Here is a 21943-nt window from a genome sequence, read left to right as displayed (position 1 = left end):
AGTGTCTAGAACTCACGAACAAAACGTCGCTGTTTCGATATAACGATGGATTATTTGGGACCAAACCAACATTTGTTATTGAAGTAGAAGTCCTGGCAGTGTATTCTGACGAAGAACAAGCAAGGTAAGAACATTTTTCTTATAGGAAATGTGATTTTGGTGGAGGCTGACCTGGGTGTGTGTCTAAATAGCTAGCCCTGTGATGCCGGGCTATGTACTTAGATTATTGCAAAATGTGCTTCATCCAAAAAGCTATTTTAAAATCGGACATATCGAGTGCATAGAGGAGTAATGTATCTATAATTCTTAAAATAATTGTTATGCTTTTTGTGAACGTTTATCGTGAGTAATTTAGCAAACTGTAAATTTAGTAAATTCCCCGGAAGTTTGCGGGGGTTATGCTTTTTCTGAACGTAACATGCTAATGTAAAAAGCTGTTTTTTGATATAAATATGAACTTGATTGAACAGGCATGTATTGTATAACACAATGTCCTAGGTGTGTCATCTGATGAAGATCATAAAAGGTTAGTGCTGCATTTAGCTGTGGTTTGGGTTTATGTGACATGATATGCTAGCTTGAAAAATGGGTGTCTGATTATTTCTGGCTGGGCACTCTGCTGACATAATCTAATGTTTTGCTTTCGTTGTAAAGCCTTTTTGAAATCGGACAGTGGGGTTAGATTAACGAGATTCTTGTCTTTAAATAGCTGTAAAATAGTCATATGTTTGAGAAATTGAAGTAATAGTATTTCTAACGATTCAAAAATCGCGCCGCTGGATTTCAGTGGCTGTTACGTAGGTGGGACGAGTTCGTCCCACATGCGCCAGAGAGGTTTTAACAAACTATAGTTTTGGCAAGTCGGTTAGGACATCTACTTTGTGCATGACACAAGTAATTTTTCTAACAATTGTTTACAGATTATTTCACTTAGTTCACTGTATCACAATTCCAGTGGGTCAGAAGTTTACATACACTAAGTTGACTGTGCCTTTAAACAGCTTGGAAAATTCCAGAAAATTATGTCTTGCCTTTAGAAGCTTCTGATCAGCTAATTGATACCATTTGAGTCAATTGGAGGTGTACCTGTGGATATATTTCAAGGCCTACCTTCAAACTCAGTGCCTCTTTGCTTGACATCATGGGAAAATCAAAATAAATCAGCCAAGACCTCAGAAAATATATTGTAGACCTCCACAAGTCTGGTTCATCCTTGGGAGCAATTTCCAAACACATGAAGGTACCACGTTCATCTGTACAAACAATAGTACGCAAGTATAAACACCATGGGACCACGCAGCCGTCATACCGCTCAGGAAGGAGACACATTCTGTCTCCTAGAGATGAATGTACTTTAGTGCGAAAAGTGCAAATCAATCCCAGAACAACAGCAAAGGACCTTGTGAAGATGCTGGAGGAAACGGGTACAAAAGTATCTATATCCACAATAAAACGAGTCGTATATAGACATAACCTGAAAGGCAGCTCAGCAAGGAAGAAGCCACTGCTCCAAAACTGCCATAAAAAAAGCCAGACTAAGGTTTGCAACTGCACATGGGGACAAAGATTGTACTTTTTGGAGAAATGTCCTCTGGTCTGATGAAACAAAAATAGAACTGTTTGGCCATAATGACCATTATGTTTGGAGGAAAAAGGGGAAGGCTTGCAAGCCAAAACACCATCCCAACCATGAAGCACGGGGGTGCCAGCATCATGTTGTGGGGGTGCTTTGCTGCAGGAGGGACTGGTGCACTTCACAAAATAGATGGCATCATGAGGCAGGAAAATTATGTGGATATATTGAAGCAACATCTCAAGACATCAGTCAGCAAGTTGAAGCTTGGTCGCAAATGGGTCTTCCAAATGAACAATGACTCCAAGCGTACTTCCAAAGTTGTGGCAAAATGGCTTAAGGACAACAAAGTCAAGGTATTGGAGTGGCCATCACAAAGCCCTGACCTCAATCCTATAGTGGGCAGATTTGAAAAAGCGTGTGTGAGCAAGAAAGCCTACAAACCTGACTCAGTTACACCAGCTCTGTCAGGAGGAATAGGCCAAAATTCACCCAACTTATTGTGGGAAGCTTGTGGAAGGCTACCCGAAACGTTTGACAAAAGTTGAACAATTTAAAGGCAATGCTACCAAATACTAATTGAGTGTATGTAAACTTCTGAACCACTGGGGATGTGATGAAAGAAATAATATCTGAAATAAAATGTTCTCTACTATTATTCTGACATTTCACATTCTTAAATAAAGTGGTGATCCTAACTGACCTAAGACAGGGAATTTTTACTAGGATTAAATGTCAGGAATTGTGAAACTGAGTTTAAATATATTTGACTAAGGTGTATGTAAACTTCCGACTTCAACTATGTACTGAGATCATGTGACAATTAGAATGCACACAGATGTGGACTTTATTTTACTAATTATGTGACTTCTGAAGGTAACTGGTTTCACCAGATCTTATTCATAGCAAAAGGGGTGAATGCATATGCACCTACCTCTTTTCAGAAAAAAATGTTTGCACTTTTGAAAGAAGTTATTTTTTTCACTATACCAATTTGGACTATTTTGTATATGTCCATTACATGAAATCCAAATAAAAATCAATTTAAATTACAGATTGTAATGCAAGGGGGGTGAATACTTTTGCTTATACAAGGGCAGTATTGATACAGTAGATCCGTCTTGTCTGTCCAGTGAACTACACACGACCCGTCATCATCCTGGGGCCAACGAAGGACCGTATCAACGATGACCTCATCTCTGAGTTCCCTGACAAATTTGGGTCCTGTGTCCCACGTGAGAACCAACATTTTTGTTACATACACAATTTTATGTTTTTATTTACATTTTAGTCATTTATCAGACACTCGTATCCAGAGCAGGTTACAGGAGCAATTAAGGTTAAATACCTTTCTCAAGGGCATATCGACAGATTTTTCACCTAGTCAGCTCAGAGTTGTGAACCAGCAACCTTTTGATTACTGACCCAACGTTCTTAACCACTAGGCTATCTGTCACCCTATGTTGACCCTTGTCTTGTACCTAAAGGTGTGATAACGAGTTTGCAAAGAGTTGTCGATTAATTAAATGTATCAAACAAATATAACTACATTTCCATGAAACGATCTGTTTGGTTTTCCAGACACGACCAGACTAAAACGGGATTACGAGGTGGATGCCAGAGACTACCATTTTGTGGTGTCCAGGGAGCAGATGGAGAAAGACATCCAGGATCACAAGTTCATCGAGGCAGGCCAATACAACAACCACCTGTATGGAACCAGCATCCAGTCTGTACGGGAGGTCGCTGAGAAGGTGAGTAGAGGAGGATGTGTCAGCATATGGCTGTTGTGATGTGTTGTCTTCTCTTCTCTATTGCTCTTTATGTCCAGGGGAAGCATTGCATCCTGGATGTTTCAGGCAACGCCATCAAACGACTACAGTCGACCATGCTCTACCCCATCGCTATTTTCGTCAGGCCCAAGTCTGTGGAGAATATCCTGTAAGTTGTTTTGATTCAACATGTCATTTTCATATTAAGAGGCCAAAGCAATGGCAATTAAGAGTTCAGACTCAGTGTGTTTTTATTCAGTCACCTACTAGCTGTACATAGGGCAACGTCTTAGTCATTCTTTCTCGCGCTCTCTCTCCTCCCTATAGAGAGATAAATAAGAGGCTAACAGAGGAGCAGGGGAGGAAGACGTTTGACAGAGCCATAAAACTGGAGCAGGAGTTCACTGAGCACTTCACTGGTGAGTCCAGCCCCCCACACCAGTCCATTCTCAACCTGCTTCATACACTACATCTATTTCTGCACTTAGCATGATGACAAGTGTCTGTAGCAGATCCCTGAATTAAATAATGGGCAAAATACGGGAAAGCCTGTCCTTGCTATAATATATACTGAGTATACAAAACATTAAGATCACCTCTTTCCATGACAGACTGATTCGATGAAGCTGTGATCCCTTATTGATGTCACTTGTTAAATACACTTCAATCAGTGTAAATGAAGGAGGCAGGTTAAAGAAGGATTTTTAAGCATTGACACATGGATTGTGTATTTGTGCCATTCAGATGGTGAATGGACACGACAAAAGATGTATGTGCCTTTGAACGGGATATGGTAGTAGGTGCCAGGGGCACCGGTTTGTGTCAAGAACTGCAACACTGCTGGGTTTTTTTACACTCCACCGTTTCCTGTGTGTATCAAAGGTCTGTCACCCAAAGGACATCCAGCCAACTTGACACAACTGTGGGAAGCATTGGAGTTAACATCGGACAGCATTCCTGTGGAACGCTTTCAACACTGTGTAGAGTCCAAGCCCCGTAAATTGAATTTGTTCTTAGGGCATAATGGGGTGGTGCAACTCAATATTAGGAAGTTGTTCCTAATGTTTTGTGTACTCAGTGTATGCATTTAGTATCTTTGAGATGTAGTAAGTAGCCTTGCTCGAGCCTTGGCTTGTGCGAGACGGAATGGCTCATAGGATCAGGAGCCTATATCCTGTTTCTGTAGCATGGTGGCAGCTTAATCTACAAGTACACTTCCTAGACAGGACGCTAGTCTATCACTGCAATGTAGTGATGTGTTTAATGTATATCCCCTCTGTGTCGCTGCAGCTATAGTCCAGGGGGACTCTCTGGAGGAGATCTACAACGCGGTGAAAATCATAATCGAGGAGCAGTCGGGACCCTTTATCTGGGTGCCTGCCAAGGAGAAGTTGTGAAAGGAGGACAGAAGAGATTACCCTTATTTTCTTTAAGTGGTCTTCATGTCTTCTCTGATTTTACGTCTTTTTATTTTTACCAACCTGGCCTGCTGTGATCGCTGGCCCTCTTGCCCGGAGCTTAGCACCCCCTTCCTACACATACATGCATACATGCATGCATACATATATACACACACGTCTCCATCTTTCTCTCACACACACCACCCTGCTCCCCTCTGTCACACTGGCTAGAGAGCTGATCACGCGTTGGAGTTGAAGATCTATCTTTCTCCCTCACACACACAAAATTATTTAATGCTGTCTCTTTCTCTCACACACAAACATACACTCTCTGGGGTTTTCTTGGGCTGTCTCTGACTGGTGTCTGGACCTTGTCTCTGGATGTTTTTCTTGCTTATGGGGAGATTTTTTTGGTACAATTCCTTAATGTTTAAGGAACATGATTTAGATGCAATATTAATTATATATTTGTTCCTTTTTTTTCATGTTTAGGTTCGTCAAAGGAAATGACATGAGGCAAAACTTAGCACGTTATAGCTTTAAAGAGCATGTTTCGGACAATTTTGATTATTTTCTTGTCACGTTTTTTTCTTCTTTATTTCTCATTTAGACTTGTATCTGAACTGCATTACTCATAGCCATTATTTTCACATGTTGTATATCCATGCACACCAACTGCGTCTCTGCTCATCTGAAGCAGCCATACATACCTGTTTTAGTCTTTTCGAACTGCACAGAGGTAACTAGGTGAGTCGTTTTCTATCATTAGCCGCCTTCGTTCACTACGATCCATGATGGTTTTAATCTATTCATATCACTAAGCTTTTGGGGGGGTCTACTTCCTGACCAGAAATAGAGTGAATGAATGAATGGCTGTTTTTAAACTGACTCCAGGTGTCCATGTACTAATTTTAGAAGCAAAACACTGATGCAAAATAATGAATTGTACACTGAGATTTTAACTGATATTTAACCTTCAGTCTACTGCCTATTTTGTTATAATAAAATATCTATATTGAGCTTTACTTAAACTCTTGCAGATATGGGGATTTATTTTCTTTTTTTGTCAAAGGTACAGTTTATGAATATTAATATATACAGTATCAGTCAAAGTTTGGACACCTACTCAATCCATTATTTTTCTTTATTTTACTATTTTATACATTGTAGAATAATAGTGAAGGCATCAAAACAATGAAATAACACATGGAATCATGCTGTAACCTAAAGTGTTAAACAAATCAAAATATATTTGAGATTCTATAGTGGCCACCCTTTGCCGTGATGACAGCTTTGCACACTCTTGACATTCTCTCAACCAGCTTCATGAGGTAGTTACCTGGAATGCATTTCAATTAACAGGTGTGCCTTGTTAAGTTAATTTGTTGAGTTTCTTTCCTCAATGCGTTTGAGTCAATCAGTTGTGTTGTGACAAGGTAGGGGTGTATACAGAAGATAGCCTTATTTGGTAAAAGACTGAGTCCATATTATGGCAAGAACAGCTCAAATAAGCAAAGAGAAACGACAGTCCATTACTTTAAGGCATGAAGGTCAGTTAATCTGGAAAATTTCAAGAACTTTTCTTCAAGCGCAGTCACAAAAACCATCACGCGCTATGCTGAAATTGGCTCTCATGAGGACCGCCACAGGAATGGAAGACCCAGAGTTACCTCTGCTGCAATGAGAAATTCATTAGAGTTACCAGCCTCAGATTACAGCCCAAAGATTACAGTCCAAATAAATGCTTCAGAGTAACCAACACATCTCAACATCAACTGTTCAGATGAGATTGTGTGAATCAGGCCTTCATGTTCAAATTGCTGCAAAGAAACCACTACTAAAGGAAACCAATAATAAGAAGAGACTTGCTTGGGCCAAGAAACATAAGCAATGGACATTAGACCGGTGGAAATCTATCATTTGATCTGATGAGTCCAAATATGAGATTTTTGGTTCCAACCGCTGTGTCTGTGAGACGCAGAGTAGGTGAACAGATGATCTCTGCATGTGTGGTTCCCACCATGAAGCATGGAGGAGGTGTGGGGGTGATTTGCTGGTGACACTGTCAATGATTTATTTAGAATTCAAGGCACACCTAACCAGCATGGCTACCACAGCATTCTGCAGCAATATGCCATCCCATCTGGATTGAGCTTAGTGGGACGATAATTTGTTTTTCAAAAGGACAACGGCCCAACACACCCCCAGGCTGTGTAAGGGCTATTTGACCAAGAAGTAGAGTGATGGAGTGCTGCGTCAGATGACCTGGCCTCCACAATCACCCAACCTCAACCCAATTGAGATGGTTTGGGATGAGTTGGACCGCAGAGTGAAGGAAAAGCAGCCAAAAAGTGCTCAGCATATGTGGGAACTCTTTCAAGACTGTTGGAAAAGCTTTCCAGGTGAAGCTGGTTGAGAGAATGCCAAGCATGTGCAAAGCTGTCATCAAGGCAAAGAGTGGCTACTTTGAAGAATCTCAAATATAAAATAGGAATATGGGTTAAGTTTGGCGACCGGACACATCTAAACCCTGACTCTGAACTCCAGTGACTGGCTGAGGTGTAAACTGTGTGTTGGTGAAGCAGTGTAAACTAACCAATGTTGTGGCAGCTGGTTCTTTCCCCCTGTCCATTCCACTTCCCTGTGAGTTCTCTTTTTTCATGTGATGTGCATGGTTTTTAAAAGCAATAGTCTTTATTAAATGAAAAGAAAGACAAAAAAAGGAGCCTGTTCACCAAGGATTGTGACAAGGTCATATCTTCAAGCTCTGCACGGGGATCATCCAGACAAACACAGCAGAATTGTGTACACACACAGCAGTAGACAGTCCTGTTGTGTGTTTGTATCTGAATGGAAAAGAGCTGACCACGCTCTCCAAAGCGCAATGCCTTTACATGTCCTCCGGAGGGCGCCGTGCTGGAATCTTCCCTCCCGCACCTGCTTCCACAAAGATGATTGTTTTCTATACAACTTCTTCATCATCAGCTCACCACAGCTTTCTATCTCACTTTTGGATTCAAGTCTGTAAATAATCCCCTTCCTGATTCATTCCATTTGTTATAAAGAGAACTGCCAATAAACCCTTTCTCCTACATTGCAGTGTTGTGTGACTACATTGCAGTGTGATGTCTCTCTCTGCCTCTACTGATACACTTAAGCTAATGGTGTCCTGTTTTTTTATTGAGTTAACTCTACTCAGACAGAAACACTCTTCTCAGTGTAATTCAGAGAGTTCCAGGATCCACAAAATCATTAGCATAAACCAAAAGTGACAAAAGCGATAACACTTTTTTCCATGTCTACTTTGGGGCCTTTGTGGAGATAAAAATACTTGCTATAGTATGTGCTTACTATATTCTTGGAATTCATTCATCGCAGGCATTTTATCCACTGTTTTATAATCTCCTCCTAGGGAAAATGTATAACGTTTAATCTGTCTTTGTTTTGTGAGTATGTGACATGAACATGCCTGGTGTCTCTGTTGTTTTAAGAAATGGCTCAATCTGCTAGTGTGATTGACTACAAAATGTAATCAATGAGAACTTGGCACACAGACTCTCTCAGGATGCTAATGGGTTCATGTCCTAACTGTAGGGTAAGCAACATTTATTTCCTGTTATGAACAACTGAAGTTTGATGGGGCAATAAAGGAGAGGTATCTGTAAGAGATCAAAGCTTGTGCAAGGCTACTTACTTATCTGTAAGTGGATGCACTTATCTGTAAGTGGAAATAAGTCAGGTAGTTGATATGTAGTACCACCGGACAGGAGGCATCTGATTATTTCATGATGTAGTCTACTGTTGTGCTGATGTAGACTCTACATGTTTGAGTATAACATGTTCAGTCCCGACATTCAGACCAAGAGGATTATTGAACAAGGCAAATAATAAAAAATAAAGTGTCATCTTTTTGTTCAGCTCACTTTTTGTTCAGCTCACTGTGCAGAACATCTGGGGTTTCTCCTTGGAACCTGAAGAGACCGCCGATCCCACTTTTGGAACACCAGCTCTGAACTGATCTCTATGGTCCCCAAAATACAGTGCCTTGCAAAAGTATTCAGAACCCTTGGATTTCTTCACATTTCATTGTGTTACAAGGTGGGATTAAAATGTATTTAATTGTCAGTTTTTGTCAACAATTTACACAATACTCAATGTGGAAAATAATTTTGTATATATATTTTTTAGATTAATACAAATAAAATATAGTCATTGCCAAATGATTCAGCTCCCTGAGTCCATATATGTTACAAACACCTTTGGCAGTAATTATAGCTGTGAGTCTTCTTGGGTACGTCTCTAAGGATTGTGCAATATTTTCCTATTATTCTTTTCAAAACTCTTCAAGCTCTGTCAAGATGTTGGGAATCATGGCTAGACAGCTACTGTATTTTCAAGTCTTGCCATAGTATTTCAAAGCTGTAACTTGTCTCCTTGGTAAGCAACTCCAGTGTAGAATTGGCCTTGTGTTGTACAGTTGAAGTTGGAAGTTTACATACACTTAGGTTGGAGTCATTAAAACTGTTTTTTCAACCACTCCACAAATGTCTTGTTAACAGACTATAGTTTTGGCAAGTCAGTTAGGACATCTACTTTGTGCATGACACAAGTAATTTTCCAACAATTGTTTACAGACAGATTATTTCACTTAGTTCACTGTATCACAGTTCCAGTGTGTCAGAAGCTTACATACACTAAGTTGACTGTGCCTTTAAACAGTTTCTGGAAAATTCCAGAAAATTATGTCATGGCTTTAGAAGCTTCTGATAGGCTAATTGACACAATTTGAGTCAATTGGAGGTGTACCTGTGGATATATTTCAAGGCCTACCTTCAAACTCAGTGCCTCTTTGCTTGACATCATGGGAAAATCAAAATAAATCAGCCAAGATCTCAGAAAATGAATTGTAGACCTCCACAAGTCTGGTTCATCTTTGGGAGCAATTTCCAAACCACTGAAGGTACCACGTTCATCTGTACAAATAATAGTACGCAAGTATAAACACCATGGGACCACGCAGCTGTCATACCGCTCAGGAAGGAGACACGTTCTGTCTCCTAGAGATGAACGTACTTTAGTGTGAAAAGTGCAAATCAATCCCAGAACAACAGCAAAGGACCTTGTGAAGATGCTGGAGGAAACAGGTACAAAAGTATCTATATCCACAATTAAACTAGTCATATATCGACATAGCCTGAAAGGCAGCTCAGCAAGGAAGAAGCCACTGCTCCAAAACTGCCATAAAAAAAGCCAGACTACGGTTTGCAACTGCACATGGGGACAAAGATCGTACTTTTTGGAGAAATGTTCTCTGGTCTGATGAAACAAAAATAGAACTGTTTGGCCATAATGACCATTGCTATGTTTGGAGGAAAAAGGGAAGGCTTACAAGCCGAAGAACACCATTCCAACCGTGAAGCACGGGGGTGGCAGCATCATGTTGTGGGGGTGCTTTGCTGCAGGAGAGACTGGTGCACTTCACAAATAGATGGCATCATGAGGGAGGGAAATTATGTGGATATATTGAAGCAACATCTCAAGACATCAGTCAGCAAGTTGAAGCTTGGTCGCAAATGGGTCTTCCAAATGGACAATGATACCAAGCATACTTCCAAAGTTGTGGGAAAATGGCTTAAGGACAACAAAGTCAAGGTGGCCATCACAAAGCCCTGACCTCCTATAGAAAATTTGTGGGCGGAACTGAAAAAGCGTGTGCGAGCAAGGAGGCCTACAAACCTGACTCAGTTACACCAGCTCTGTCAGGAGGAATGGGACAAAATTCACCCAACTTTTGACCCAAGTTAAACAATTTTAAAGGTAATGCTACCAAATACTAATTGAGTGTATGTAAGCTTCTGACACTGGGAATGTGATGAAAGAAATAAAAGCTGAAATAAATCATTCTCTCTACTATAATTCTGACATTTCACATTCTTAAAATAAAGTGGTGATCCTAACTGACCTAAGACAGGGATTTTTACTAGGATTAAATGTCAGGAATTGTGAAAAACGGAGTTTAAATGTATTTGGCTAAGGTGTATGTAAACGTCCGACTTCAACTGAAGGTTATTGTCCCTGTGAAAGATGAATTCCTCTCCCAGTGTCCGGTGTAAAGCAGACTGAAGCAGGTCTTGCTCTAGGATTTATCTGTGCTTAGCTCTATGCCATTTATTTTTATCCTAAAAAACTCCCCAGTATTTTTTGATGCCAAGCGTACCCATAACATGATGCAGCCACCTCCATGCAAAAACAAATGAGGCAGTTACACAGTGTGTGTTGTGTTGGATTTCCCCCAACATGGGGCTTTGCATTTAGGCCAAAAGGTGTATTCCTTTGCCATGTTTTTTTTGCAGTTTTAATTTAGTGCCTTGCTGCATAAGATGCATGTTTTTCGTTAATTTGTGTTATCTTTTCACTTTGCCATTTAGGTCATTATTGTGCAATGGACATTAGACCGTTGGAAATTATTGTGGAGTCACTACAATATTATTGATCCGTCCTCAGTTCTTTCCCATCACAGCCATTGCACTGTGTAGCTGTTTTAAAATCCCCCAACAGTTTAATTCCTGCCCTGAAGCTCATTCAGAAGGACGACTGTACCTTTCAGATGTCTAGGTGGTTTAATACATAATGTTGTCTTCACTATTATTGTACAATGTAGAAAATAGTAAAAAATAAATGAGTAGGTGTATCGTAACTTTTGACTGGTACTGTCTCTAGGTTACTCAGGTGAGTCGTGGGCAATTGACCTGCAGTCTAAAGACTTCCAACTCCTATGCCCGTGGGCTCCAGGGTGGAGGTGACCCAGTATGGCCACTGTACACACTCTAGGGCCTGCTGGACAAAGCACATGTAAGACTGACTGGGCCATTGTTTGGTTGACTGATTGTACACATGTAGCATAACATATAGATTCAAATAAATACCCCAAAGCAGCTTTCCCCGTTTCTATGTGAATAAAATAATAAACTAAATCAGTGCATGTCTTGTATATTAAGTTACTGACAACATTCTCTTAATTACTTACCGTGATCCAGTGATGCAGTCGTGGGGGTTTCACACACAGACTTCATAATTTCCGATGTTACTGCTAAACAATGTAAAAGTTGGGATTAAACCATATGAAAAATTTAAATAAAGCAAAATAGAAAACTCACCTTTTTTTAAACTTTTACTGTCGCTGTCGGAGCATGTGCCAGTGTATGCGCTTTCCCCAATGATTGCCCCGATGCGCTGGTCAATTAGGGAGAGCTCCGGCTTGCCAGGCCCCCCTCCCGTTGCCTTAATGCTGAGGTTATGTATGACTATTGTTTTTTTCCCTTGCAGTTTAAGGTCAGACCATTTCTATTTCACATCAGCCACAGTTATGTCTTGCTGCCCCACCTCGTTCACTGCATTGGCGACACACTCCCAAGCTACCTGTTTGGCTTTGTTTGTCAACCCACTATTTAGTCCACCGAATAATACGTGTTGCTTGTCTTCAATCTCCTCTACCATCGCCGTGATCTCGTCTTCCAAAAAGTTATCTTTTCTCATTTGGTCCATGGCTATTCCTGACTAAACTTTAATTTGTGCTAACATTCTAAAAGGGGAAATCGCTGATTAAGTTAATTTGAGATTTATATATCACAGGTGCTTAAGTTATAAATGGGCTTCTTCTAACCTGCGTAAGCAAGGTTTTTTATGCTCAGTATCTATTATGAGTCGAACGCAAGCACACCGTCGGAAATGATCTTACAACTAAGGTCAAGTATAAATCTAAGATTTATTTTTATAAATGAGGCCCCTGGGCTCTGACCTAATCTTCAAAGACTCCATTGTCAATATGATCAGAGTGGCCGAGAGGAAAACCTATGACCAGTGGCTGGGACAGAGCTACATGGACTCACACACCAACATTGTGTCAAGAGGTGAGTGTAGCTGGTGCATCGAAGTCAGGCGCAGGAGAGCAGAGATGAGTGGACAAAGCACTTTACTAAGGCAATCATTTGCACAGAACGCAACTGCGTCACAAAACAAATGCCCAACGCAGTGAGGCAGCACAAAGTACAAAAACACAAGTACAAAGTACAGGCTGCCACAAAGCACGGGTAATAAAATAAACCCAGCGCAAACCAGCCAGAAGCGTGCCAACCTCAACAATAAACAATTACACACACAGACATGGGGGGACAGAGGGTTAAATACACAACATGTAATGAGGGAATGAATACCAGGTGTGTGGGAAAACAAGACAAAACAAATGGAAAATGAAAGGTGGATCGGTGATGGCTAGAAGACCGGTGACGTCGACCGCCGAATGCCGCCCGAACAAGGAGAGGGACTGACTTCGGCAGAAGTCGTGACACATGGAGCGCAACTCCTCTACTAAAGGTACAGTGTACACACTTACACACACACACTTTGATCTCACTCATTTTACTGACAGTAATGTTTTGAAAATAGTAGCTTTCATATGTGTTGGTGTACTGAACACAGGCGGTTGGTGGCACCCTACCTTGCCCTGCATCATGCACTCCTGCCATCCATCATGCACACCTGCCTTCCCTCGTCATGCGCATCAGCGTTATTGGACTTACCTGGACTCACTTATCACCTGTTCATTTCCTCCCCTATATTTGTCATTTCCCCAGCTCTGTTCCCCGCTGCTGCATTGTATTGTTTTTGTCTTTAATATTAGTTTGCTGACGCTGTTCCTGTCTCGTTCTATGTCCGTCTTTATTAAATGTTTTACTCCCCGTACCTGCCTCGTCTCTCCAGTGTCAATTCATGTGACAGAATGCAGCAGCCCACGCCCTAGCTGGCTCAAGAAGTTTCCTTGCCCCGGTTGGCACGGATGGCACCCATCCTACATCGGGCCTCAGCTGGATTGTCAGTTCTTGTTCGCCCAGCCGGTCCAGGAGTTTTTTTGTTTGTTTTTTGTTTTGTTGGTAACGTCGGGGTGGATTCCGCAGCCGATGGAACCGGGGGTGCCTAAGCCAGCCCGTCGAGCTTTCACGCCCTGGCTGGCTCGAGAGGTTTCCTTGCCTCGGTTGGCTCGGCAGCTTTCCATCCCACGCCACACTCCACCGGATCTTCGGGCTCCCTCTCTGCAGCGGGATCGACAGGCGTCTTGCCTCAGTCGGATCCTCGGGCTTCCATGCCTCAGCTGGTTCACCAGGCTCTCACGCTCCTGCCGGTTTGTTGGACTTCCACGCCCCAACCGGTTTGCCCAGCGCCCATGTCTCGTCTGGTTCGCCCAGGTGGGACGCCAGGTGGCGGCCCAAGAGGGGGAGGTACTGTCAAGTCTGCTCCCGCTCTTCCCTCTTCCTGGCGCTTGAGGGCGCTAGGTTGCCCTGCATCACGCACTCCTGCCATCCATCACGCACACCTGCCTTCCCTCGTCATGCGCATCAGCATTATTGGACTCACCTGGACTCACTTATCACCTGTTCCTTTCCTCCGCTATATTTGTCAGTTTCCCAGCTCTGTTCCCCGCTGCTGCATTGTATTGTTTTTGTCTTCAATATTAGTTTGCTGACACTGTTCCTGTCTCATTCTATGTCCGTCTTTATTAAATGTTTTACTCCCCGTACCTGTCTCTCCAGCGTCAATTCATGTGACAACTGTCCTTTGTCTCCCTGCTCCTGGTGGATCTGATGAGCTCTATCTTCATCTGGGTGTAAGAAGACTTGTCCTGCCCCAAACCCCAGTCCATGTAACTCTAACAAATAAATACTCCTTCTATTTACACCTTAAAAAGTGAACATTATACAATTAACTACATGTTTATTATTAACTACAAGCTGATCAAATGAAGTGGTAGTTGATACACTTTGCTCCAGGACTGTTTTGCTAGCACAGACTGCAATATGTTCCGGTATTCTTCCAATGGCACTGAGGAGTACACCACATCAGTCACTGAATTTATCAGTAGGTGCATCGAGGACGTCATCCCCACAGTGACTGTACGTACATACCCCAACCAGAAGCCATTGATTACAGGCAACTTCGCGCTGAGCTAAAGGGTAGAGCTGCCGCTTTCAAGGAGCGGGACTCTTAACCTGGAAGCTTATAAGAAATCCCGCTATGCCCTCCGACGAACATTCAAACAGGCAAAGCGTCAAAACAGAACTAAGATCGAATTGTACTACACCGGCTCTGACGCTCATCGGATGTGGTAGGGCTTGCAAACTATTACAGACTACAAAGGGAAGCACAGCCGAGAGCTGCTCAGTGACACAAGCCTACCAGACGAGCTAAATAACTTCTTGCTTCGAGGCAAGTAACACTGAAACATGCATGAGAGCATCAGCTGTTCTGGATGATCACGCTCTCCGTGTGTGATCACCCTCTCCGCAGCCGATGTTAGTAAAACAGGTCAACATTCACATGGCCGCTGTGCCAGACTGATTACCAGGACGTGTACTCCGAGCATGCGCTGACCAACTGGCAAGTGTCTTCAATGACATTTTCAACCTCTCCCTGTCTGAGTCTGTAATACCAATATGTTTCAAGCAGACCCCCATAGTCCCTGTGCCCAAGAACACTAAGGTAACCTGCCTAAATGACTACCAACCCGTAGCACTCACGTCTGTATCCCTAAAATGCTTTGAAAGGCTGATCATGGCTCACATCAACACCATTATCCCAGAAACCCTAGACCCACTCCAATTTGCATACTGCACCAACAGATCCACAGATGATGCAATCTCTGTTGCACTCCACACTGCCCTTTCCCACCTGGACAAAAGGAATGTTATTAATTGACTACAACTCAGCGTTCAACACCACACTGTAGATATGTGGTAGTGGGGGAGTAGGGGCCTGAGGGCACACAGTGTGTTGTGTGGGGTCAAGTCATTTTTCATCTGAATATCCTTTATTGGTAAGATACATTAAATATAATTGAAAAACACTAAGATATGGCCAATAGGTGAGGACAATCTCAATCTTTAGACACGTCAAGTCATAAAATGTAATGAGAACTGGCAAGGGGAGGGGCTGCATCACAGCAAACACATACGCCGATCTCTATGTCAAGTGAGGTAGACAATTCCATATCTACAAACACCAATTCCTGAATAAAGACTACTGTGTAGATAGCAATGACGCTCTATCTCCAGCATGCTAGAGTCGGCTAATCCACTACAAACCCCAACATTCATTACATGTCATTGTCAAGATGCTCTTCCCTTCAAGATAATCAAAGCTTGGCTCAGTGATGTAACAACAGTAGTCGACCTAGACAGTTCATTGAAATGTTGTTGTGGGACGGCTGGGTTATGTTGTGGGTCATGTTATCAATAGTTCAACACAGTACGGTCTGTCTTACTGTGGGAGTTAATTCAGAATCACAGCAATTCTATTTCACACTGTAATATCTTCTACATTTCTTTATTTGTCCCTGATCGTCTCTGAAGCCATCTTTCACCTCCTTGTTTCTCACTCCCCTGAACCATGTCCAGATGTCACTGACGTCTCTGGGAATCCTGTCGTTGACCTCTTGCCGAACCTGGTGTACTGTGTCTGAGTTCAGAACCTTGGCTGTTGAGCCCATCCCTGCGATTTGTGCTTTGATGATCGCAAAATCTGCGATCTGTGCCGCATTTCGGATTGGACGAGACTCCGCTAGTTTCTCAATGACCCGTGGATTGTTCAGCAAAAAGAACAACATATGAATGATAGCCATCTCGTACAGTAAATCCGTTGTGTTATCACAAAGCTGTCATTGTAAATAAGAATTTGTTCTTAAAACTTCTTAGGGCTAGTCCCCTTTTTTCTCCAATTCCTGCCTGAATGATGTGCCAAAAGTAAACTGCCTGTAGCTCAGACCCTGAAGCTAGGATATGCATATAATTGGTACCATTGGAAAGAAAACACTTTGAAGTTTGTAGAAATGTTAAAATAATGTAGGAGAATATAACACAATAGATACGGTAGGAGAAAATCCAAAGAAAAACCAACCAGAATTGTTTTGTTGTTGAGAACGATCATATTAAATTAGCTCCCTGGGTGCAATTCCTATGTCTTCCACAGGGTGTCAGCAGTCTATGTTCAAGGTTTCAGGCTTGCAACTTCAAAAACTAATAAAAAACAACAGTTTTAGTAGAGGGACACAGTCTTGACATTACGCGCCTGCTAAAATTGGTTTCCTATTGAACATACTTCTTTCCTAAATAAATATTATAGCTTGATTCCATTTTATGGTACCTGAGGAGTAAATAGAAACATATTTTTACTTGTTGAAACAAAGTTTAGGGGTAGATTTTCGGGTTCCTTTCTCTGCAAGTTGAAAGAGTGGATTACTCAAATCGATGGTGCCAACTAAACAGACTTTTTGGGATATAAAGAAGGATTTTATCTAACAAATCAACACTACATGTTAATCTTGCATCTAGATGTTCCGCTAGCGGAACACCGCTCCAATATCCAATGATAGGGCGTGGCGCGAATTACAAAGTCCTCAAAAATCCAAAAACTTCAATTTTTCAAACATATTACTTTTTTACACCATTTTAAAAGACAAGACTCTCCTTTATCTAACCACATTGTCCAATTTCAAAAAGGCTTTACAACAAAAGCAAAACATTAGATTATGTCAGGAGAGTACCCAGCCAGAAATAATCACACACCCATTTTTCAAGCTAGCATATAATGTCACAAAAAACAAAACCACAGCTAAATGCAGCACTAACCTTTGATGATCTTCATCAGATGACACTCCTAGGACATTATGTTATACAATACATGCATGTTTTGACCAATCAAGTTCATATTTATATCAAAAAACAGCTTTTTACATTAGCATGTGACGTTCAGAACTAGCATACCCACCGAAACTTCCAGTGAATTTATTAAATTACTCACGATAAACGTTCACAAAAAACATAATTATTTTAAGAATTATAGATACAGAACTCCTTTATGCAATCGCTATGTCCGATTTTAAAATAGCTTTCGTTGTTTTCGTTCAAAGACTGAAAATGTAAAATGGACTCTTCACGTGCATGCGCGCACCCGTTTCATTGTTCTCAGATCGACCACTATCCAAATGCGCTACTGTTTTTCAGCCAGGGACTGCAGAGTCATCATTCAACGTTCTGGCGCCTTCTGAGAGCCTATGGGAGTCTTAGAAAATGTCACGTTACAGCAGAGATCCTCTGTTTTTGATAAAGAGGCTATAGAAGGCCAAGAAACTGTCAGAGAGGGCACTTCCTGTTTAGAATCTTCTCAGGTTTTGGCCTGCCATATGAGTTCTGTTATACTCACAGACACCATTCAAACAGTTTTAGAAACTTTAGGGTGTTTTCTATCCAAATCAAACAATTATATGCATATTCTAGTTTCTGGGCAGGAGTAATAACCAGATTAAATCGGGTATGTTTTTTATCCGGCCGTGAAAATACTGCCCCCTATCCTAAACAGGTTAAAGCTGGGACCCTTTGGATGACAAATCAGAGGAATATTGTGTTCCTTTTGTCCAGGTGATAAAGTCTGTTGGGGTGGAAAGTGAATTTGAGTGGGTCTAGGGTTTCCGGGAGGATGCTGTTGATGTGAGCCATGACCAGCCTTTCAAAGCACTTCATGGCTACCGATGTGAATGCTACGGGGCTGTAATCATTTAGGCAGGTTATCTTCGCTTCCTTGGCCACAGGGACTATGGTGGTCTGCTTGAAACATGTAGGTATTACAGACTCTGTCAGGGAGAGGTTGAAAATGTCAGTGAAGGCACTTGACAGTTGGTCCACGCATGCTTTGAGTACACATCCTGGTAATCCGTCTGGCCCAGCGGCTTTGTAAATGTTGACCTGTTTAAAGGTTTTGTTCACATCAGCTACCGAAAGTGCTATCACACAGTCATCCAGAACAGCTGGTGGTCTCGTGCATGCTTCAGTGTTGCTTGCCTCGAATCGAGCATAGAAGGATTTTAGCTCATCTGGTAGGCTTGCGTCACTGGGCAGCTCGCGTCTGCGTTTCCCTTTGTAGTCCGTAATAGTTTTCAAGCCCTGCCACATCCGATGAGCGTCAGAGCTGGTGATGTCAGATTTAATCTTAATCCTGTATTGACGCTTTGCTTGTTTGATGGTTCGTCTGAGGGCAAAGCAGGATTTCTTATAAGCGTCCGGATTAGTCTCCCGCTCCTTGAATGTGGCAGTTCTAGCCTTCAGCTCGATGCGGATGTTGCCTGGAATCCATGGCTTCTGGTATGGTCACTGTGGGTATGACGTTGTCGATGCACTTATTAATGAAGCCGATGACTGAGGTGGTGTACTCCTCAACGCCATTGGATGAATCCTGGAACATATTCCAGTCTGTGCTAGCAAAACAGTCCTGTAGTCTAGTATCCGCATCATCTGACCACTTCCATATTGACCAAGTCACTGGTACTTCCTGCTTTAGTTTTTGCTTGTAAGCAGGAATCAGGAGGATAGAATTATTGGGTCAGATTTGTCAAATGGAGGGCGGTGGAGAGCTTTGTATGCATCTCTGTGTGTGGAGTAAAGGTGGTCTAGGATTTTTTTCTCTCTGGTTGTACATGTGACATGCTGGTAGAAATTAGGTAAAACTGATTTAAATGTGCCTGCATTAAAGTCCCCGGCCACTAGGAGTGCTGCTTCTGGGTGAGCATTTTCTTCTTTGCTTATGGCCTTATAGAGTTGGTTGAGAGCGGTCTTAGTGCCAGCTTCATTCTGTGGTGGTAAATAGACGGCTACGAATAATATAGATGAGAAGTCTCTTGGTAGATAGTGTGGTCTACAGGTACTCTACATCAGGCGAGCAATACCTTGAGACTTCTTTAATATTAGACATTGCGCAACATGCTAGCAACATGATGTCATGTTGCTAGCTAAATGGTTAGCATAACAGGCTAATTAATTCCTACCTTGCTTGCAATGGCATTAGCTAACCAAGCAAACCAGAGGACAGGTTTGATATGATGTAGCTAGCTAGCTAGCTTTCAATACGATCTGACCAGCTAAAATTCCTGCTAGCTATCTAGTTTAAACTCTGATTTGCATTCGAGGGCTGACTGTTCTCATAAAAGTTTGTGTTGTACAAAAATGAATGAAGGATCCAACTATGGTGGTATGTTATTAATGTCATGTCTGACTACTGCAGTACTGCTTGTCCATGTGCCAGCTAATAGCAACAAGCCCAGGCGAGCTAGCTAAATGTTGTGTCAACATCCAGCAGAGATCAGCTTGGTGGTTGCATAGTAACGGCATCTGCAGCCCAAATTCTAATCCAGCTGGCACCAGTTGTGAAACTGGGCTGCGCTGTCCCGGGTTTCCCTTGACCCAGCTCAAATTTGAGAATTCTAGAATTTCTGGAGGCAGTGGAAATGCAATTTCAGCTAGCCCATCAAGACCAGCCAAACCTGGGTTGACTTCAAAGTGTTAATGGAAACAGGGTTTAAAAGGCCACTCTAAAACATAAAGTTGTGTCACACAACACAATGACACAGCTGTTTCAAGTTTTGAGGGACCGTGCAATTGGCATGCCGACTGCAGGAATGTCCACCAGAGCTGTTGCCAGAGAATTTTATGTTAATTTCTCTACCATATGCCGCCTCCAAAGTTGTTTTAGAGAATTTGGCAGTACGTCCAGCCGGCCTTATAACCACAGACCGTATGTAACCACGCCAGCCCAGGACCTTCACATCCGGCTTCTTCACCTGTGGGATTGTTTGAGACCGGCCACCCGGACAGCTGATGAAACTGGGTTTTAAAAAAACGAAGAATGGTGTTGTGTGGGCGAGAGGTTTTCTGATGTCAATGTTGTGAACAGAGTGCCCCATGGTGGCGGTGGGGTTATGGTATGGGCAAACCTAAGCTACGGACAGAAACACAATTGCATTTTATCGATGGCAATTTCAATGCACAGAGATACCGTGGCGAGATCCTGAGGCCCATTGTCGTGCCATTCATCCGCCGCCATCACCTCATGTTTCAGCATGATAATGCACGGCCCCATTTCGTAAGGATCTGTACACAATTTCTGGAAGCTGAACATGTCTGCTTACTCACCAGACATGTCACCCATTGAGCATGGATGGGATGCTCTGTATCGATATGTGCGACAGTGTGTTCCAGTTCCCACCAATATCCAGCAACTTCACACAGCCATTGAAGAGGAGTGGGGCAACATTCCACAGGCCACAATCAACAGCCTGATCAACTCTATGCGAAGTAGATGTGTCACGCTGCATGATGCAAATGGGGGTCACAACAGATACTGAGTGGTTTTCTGATCCATGCCCCTACCATTTTTAAAGGTACACTGTATATACAAAAGTATGTGGACACCCCTTCAAATTAGTGGATATTACTATTTCAACCACATCCGTTGCTGACAGGTGTATACAATCAAGCACACAGCCATGCAATCTCCATAGACAAAAATTATCAGTAGAATGGCCTTTTCTGAAGAGCTCAGTGACTTTCAACATGGTACCGTAATAGGATGCCATCTTTCCAACAAGTCAGTTCGTCAAATGTCTGCCCTGCTAGAGCTGCCCCGGTCAACAGTAAGTGCTGTTATTGTGAAGTGGAAACGTGTAGGAGCAACAACGGCTCGAAGTGGTAGGGCACATAAGCTCACAGAATGGGGCAGCCGAGTGCTGAAGCGTGTAGCGCATTAAAATCCTCTGTCTTTGGTTGCAACATTCACTACAGAATTCCAAACTGCCTCTGGAAGCAATGTCAGCACAAGAACTGTTTGTCTGGAGCTTCATGAAATGGGTTTCCATGGCCGAGCAACTGCACACAATCCTAAGATCACCAATGCCAAGCGCAATGCCAAGCGTCAGCTGGAGTGGTGTAAAGCTCACCGCCATTGGACTCTGGAGCAGTGGAAATGTGTTATCTGGAGTGATGAATGAGTCTTCACCACCTGTCAGTCCGACGGACGAATCTGGGTTCGCCAGATGCCAGGAGAACGCTACCTGCCCCAATGCATAGTGACAACTGTAAAGGTTGGTGGAGGAGGAATAATGGTCTGGGGCTGTTATTCATGGTTCGGGCTAGGCCCCTTATTTCCAGTGAAGGTTAATCTTAATGCTACCTTAATGCTACAGCATACAATGACATTCTAGACAATTCTGTGCTTCCAACATTGTAGTAACAGTTTGGGGGAAGGCCCTTTCCTGTTTCAGCTTTGCAATGCACCTGTTAGCAGTTGATGTTATTCTTTAATAACACAAACCCCAAAGCAAA

At 42.4% G+C, this 21943-nt stretch overlaps 1 protein-coding gene across 8 annotated transcripts in view; it reads left to right on the top strand.

Moving 5' to 3' along the window:
• LOC115192178 (discs large homolog 1-like protein) overlaps positions 1–5772 on the top strand; it is a 218006-nt gene extending 212234 nt beyond the window's left edge. For all 8 annotated transcript variants that reach the window (XM_029750381.1, XM_029750384.1, XM_029750388.1 and 5 more), the window contains 5 exons: positions 2707–2808; positions 3155–3327; positions 3405–3514; positions 3673–3764; positions 4636–5772. In XM_029750381.1, the coding sequence (XP_029606241.1) occupies positions 2707–2808; positions 3155–3327; positions 3405–3514; positions 3673–3764; positions 4636–4742 (584 nt within the window). In that variant the 3' untranslated portion in view covers positions 4743–5772. The remainder of the gene's footprint in view (positions 1–2706; positions 2809–3154; positions 3328–3404; positions 3515–3672; positions 3765–4635) is intronic.
• Positions 5773–21943: the final 16171 nt, after the last annotated feature.

Source organism: Salmo trutta, chromosome 4, assembly GCF_901001165.1.
Source record: "Salmo trutta chromosome 4, fSalTru1.1, whole genome shotgun sequence".
In the NCBI taxonomy this organism is placed as follows: Eukaryota; Metazoa; Chordata; class Actinopteri; order Salmoniformes; family Salmonidae; genus Salmo; species Salmo trutta.
This window is presented reverse-complemented; position numbering and strand designations above follow the sequence as displayed.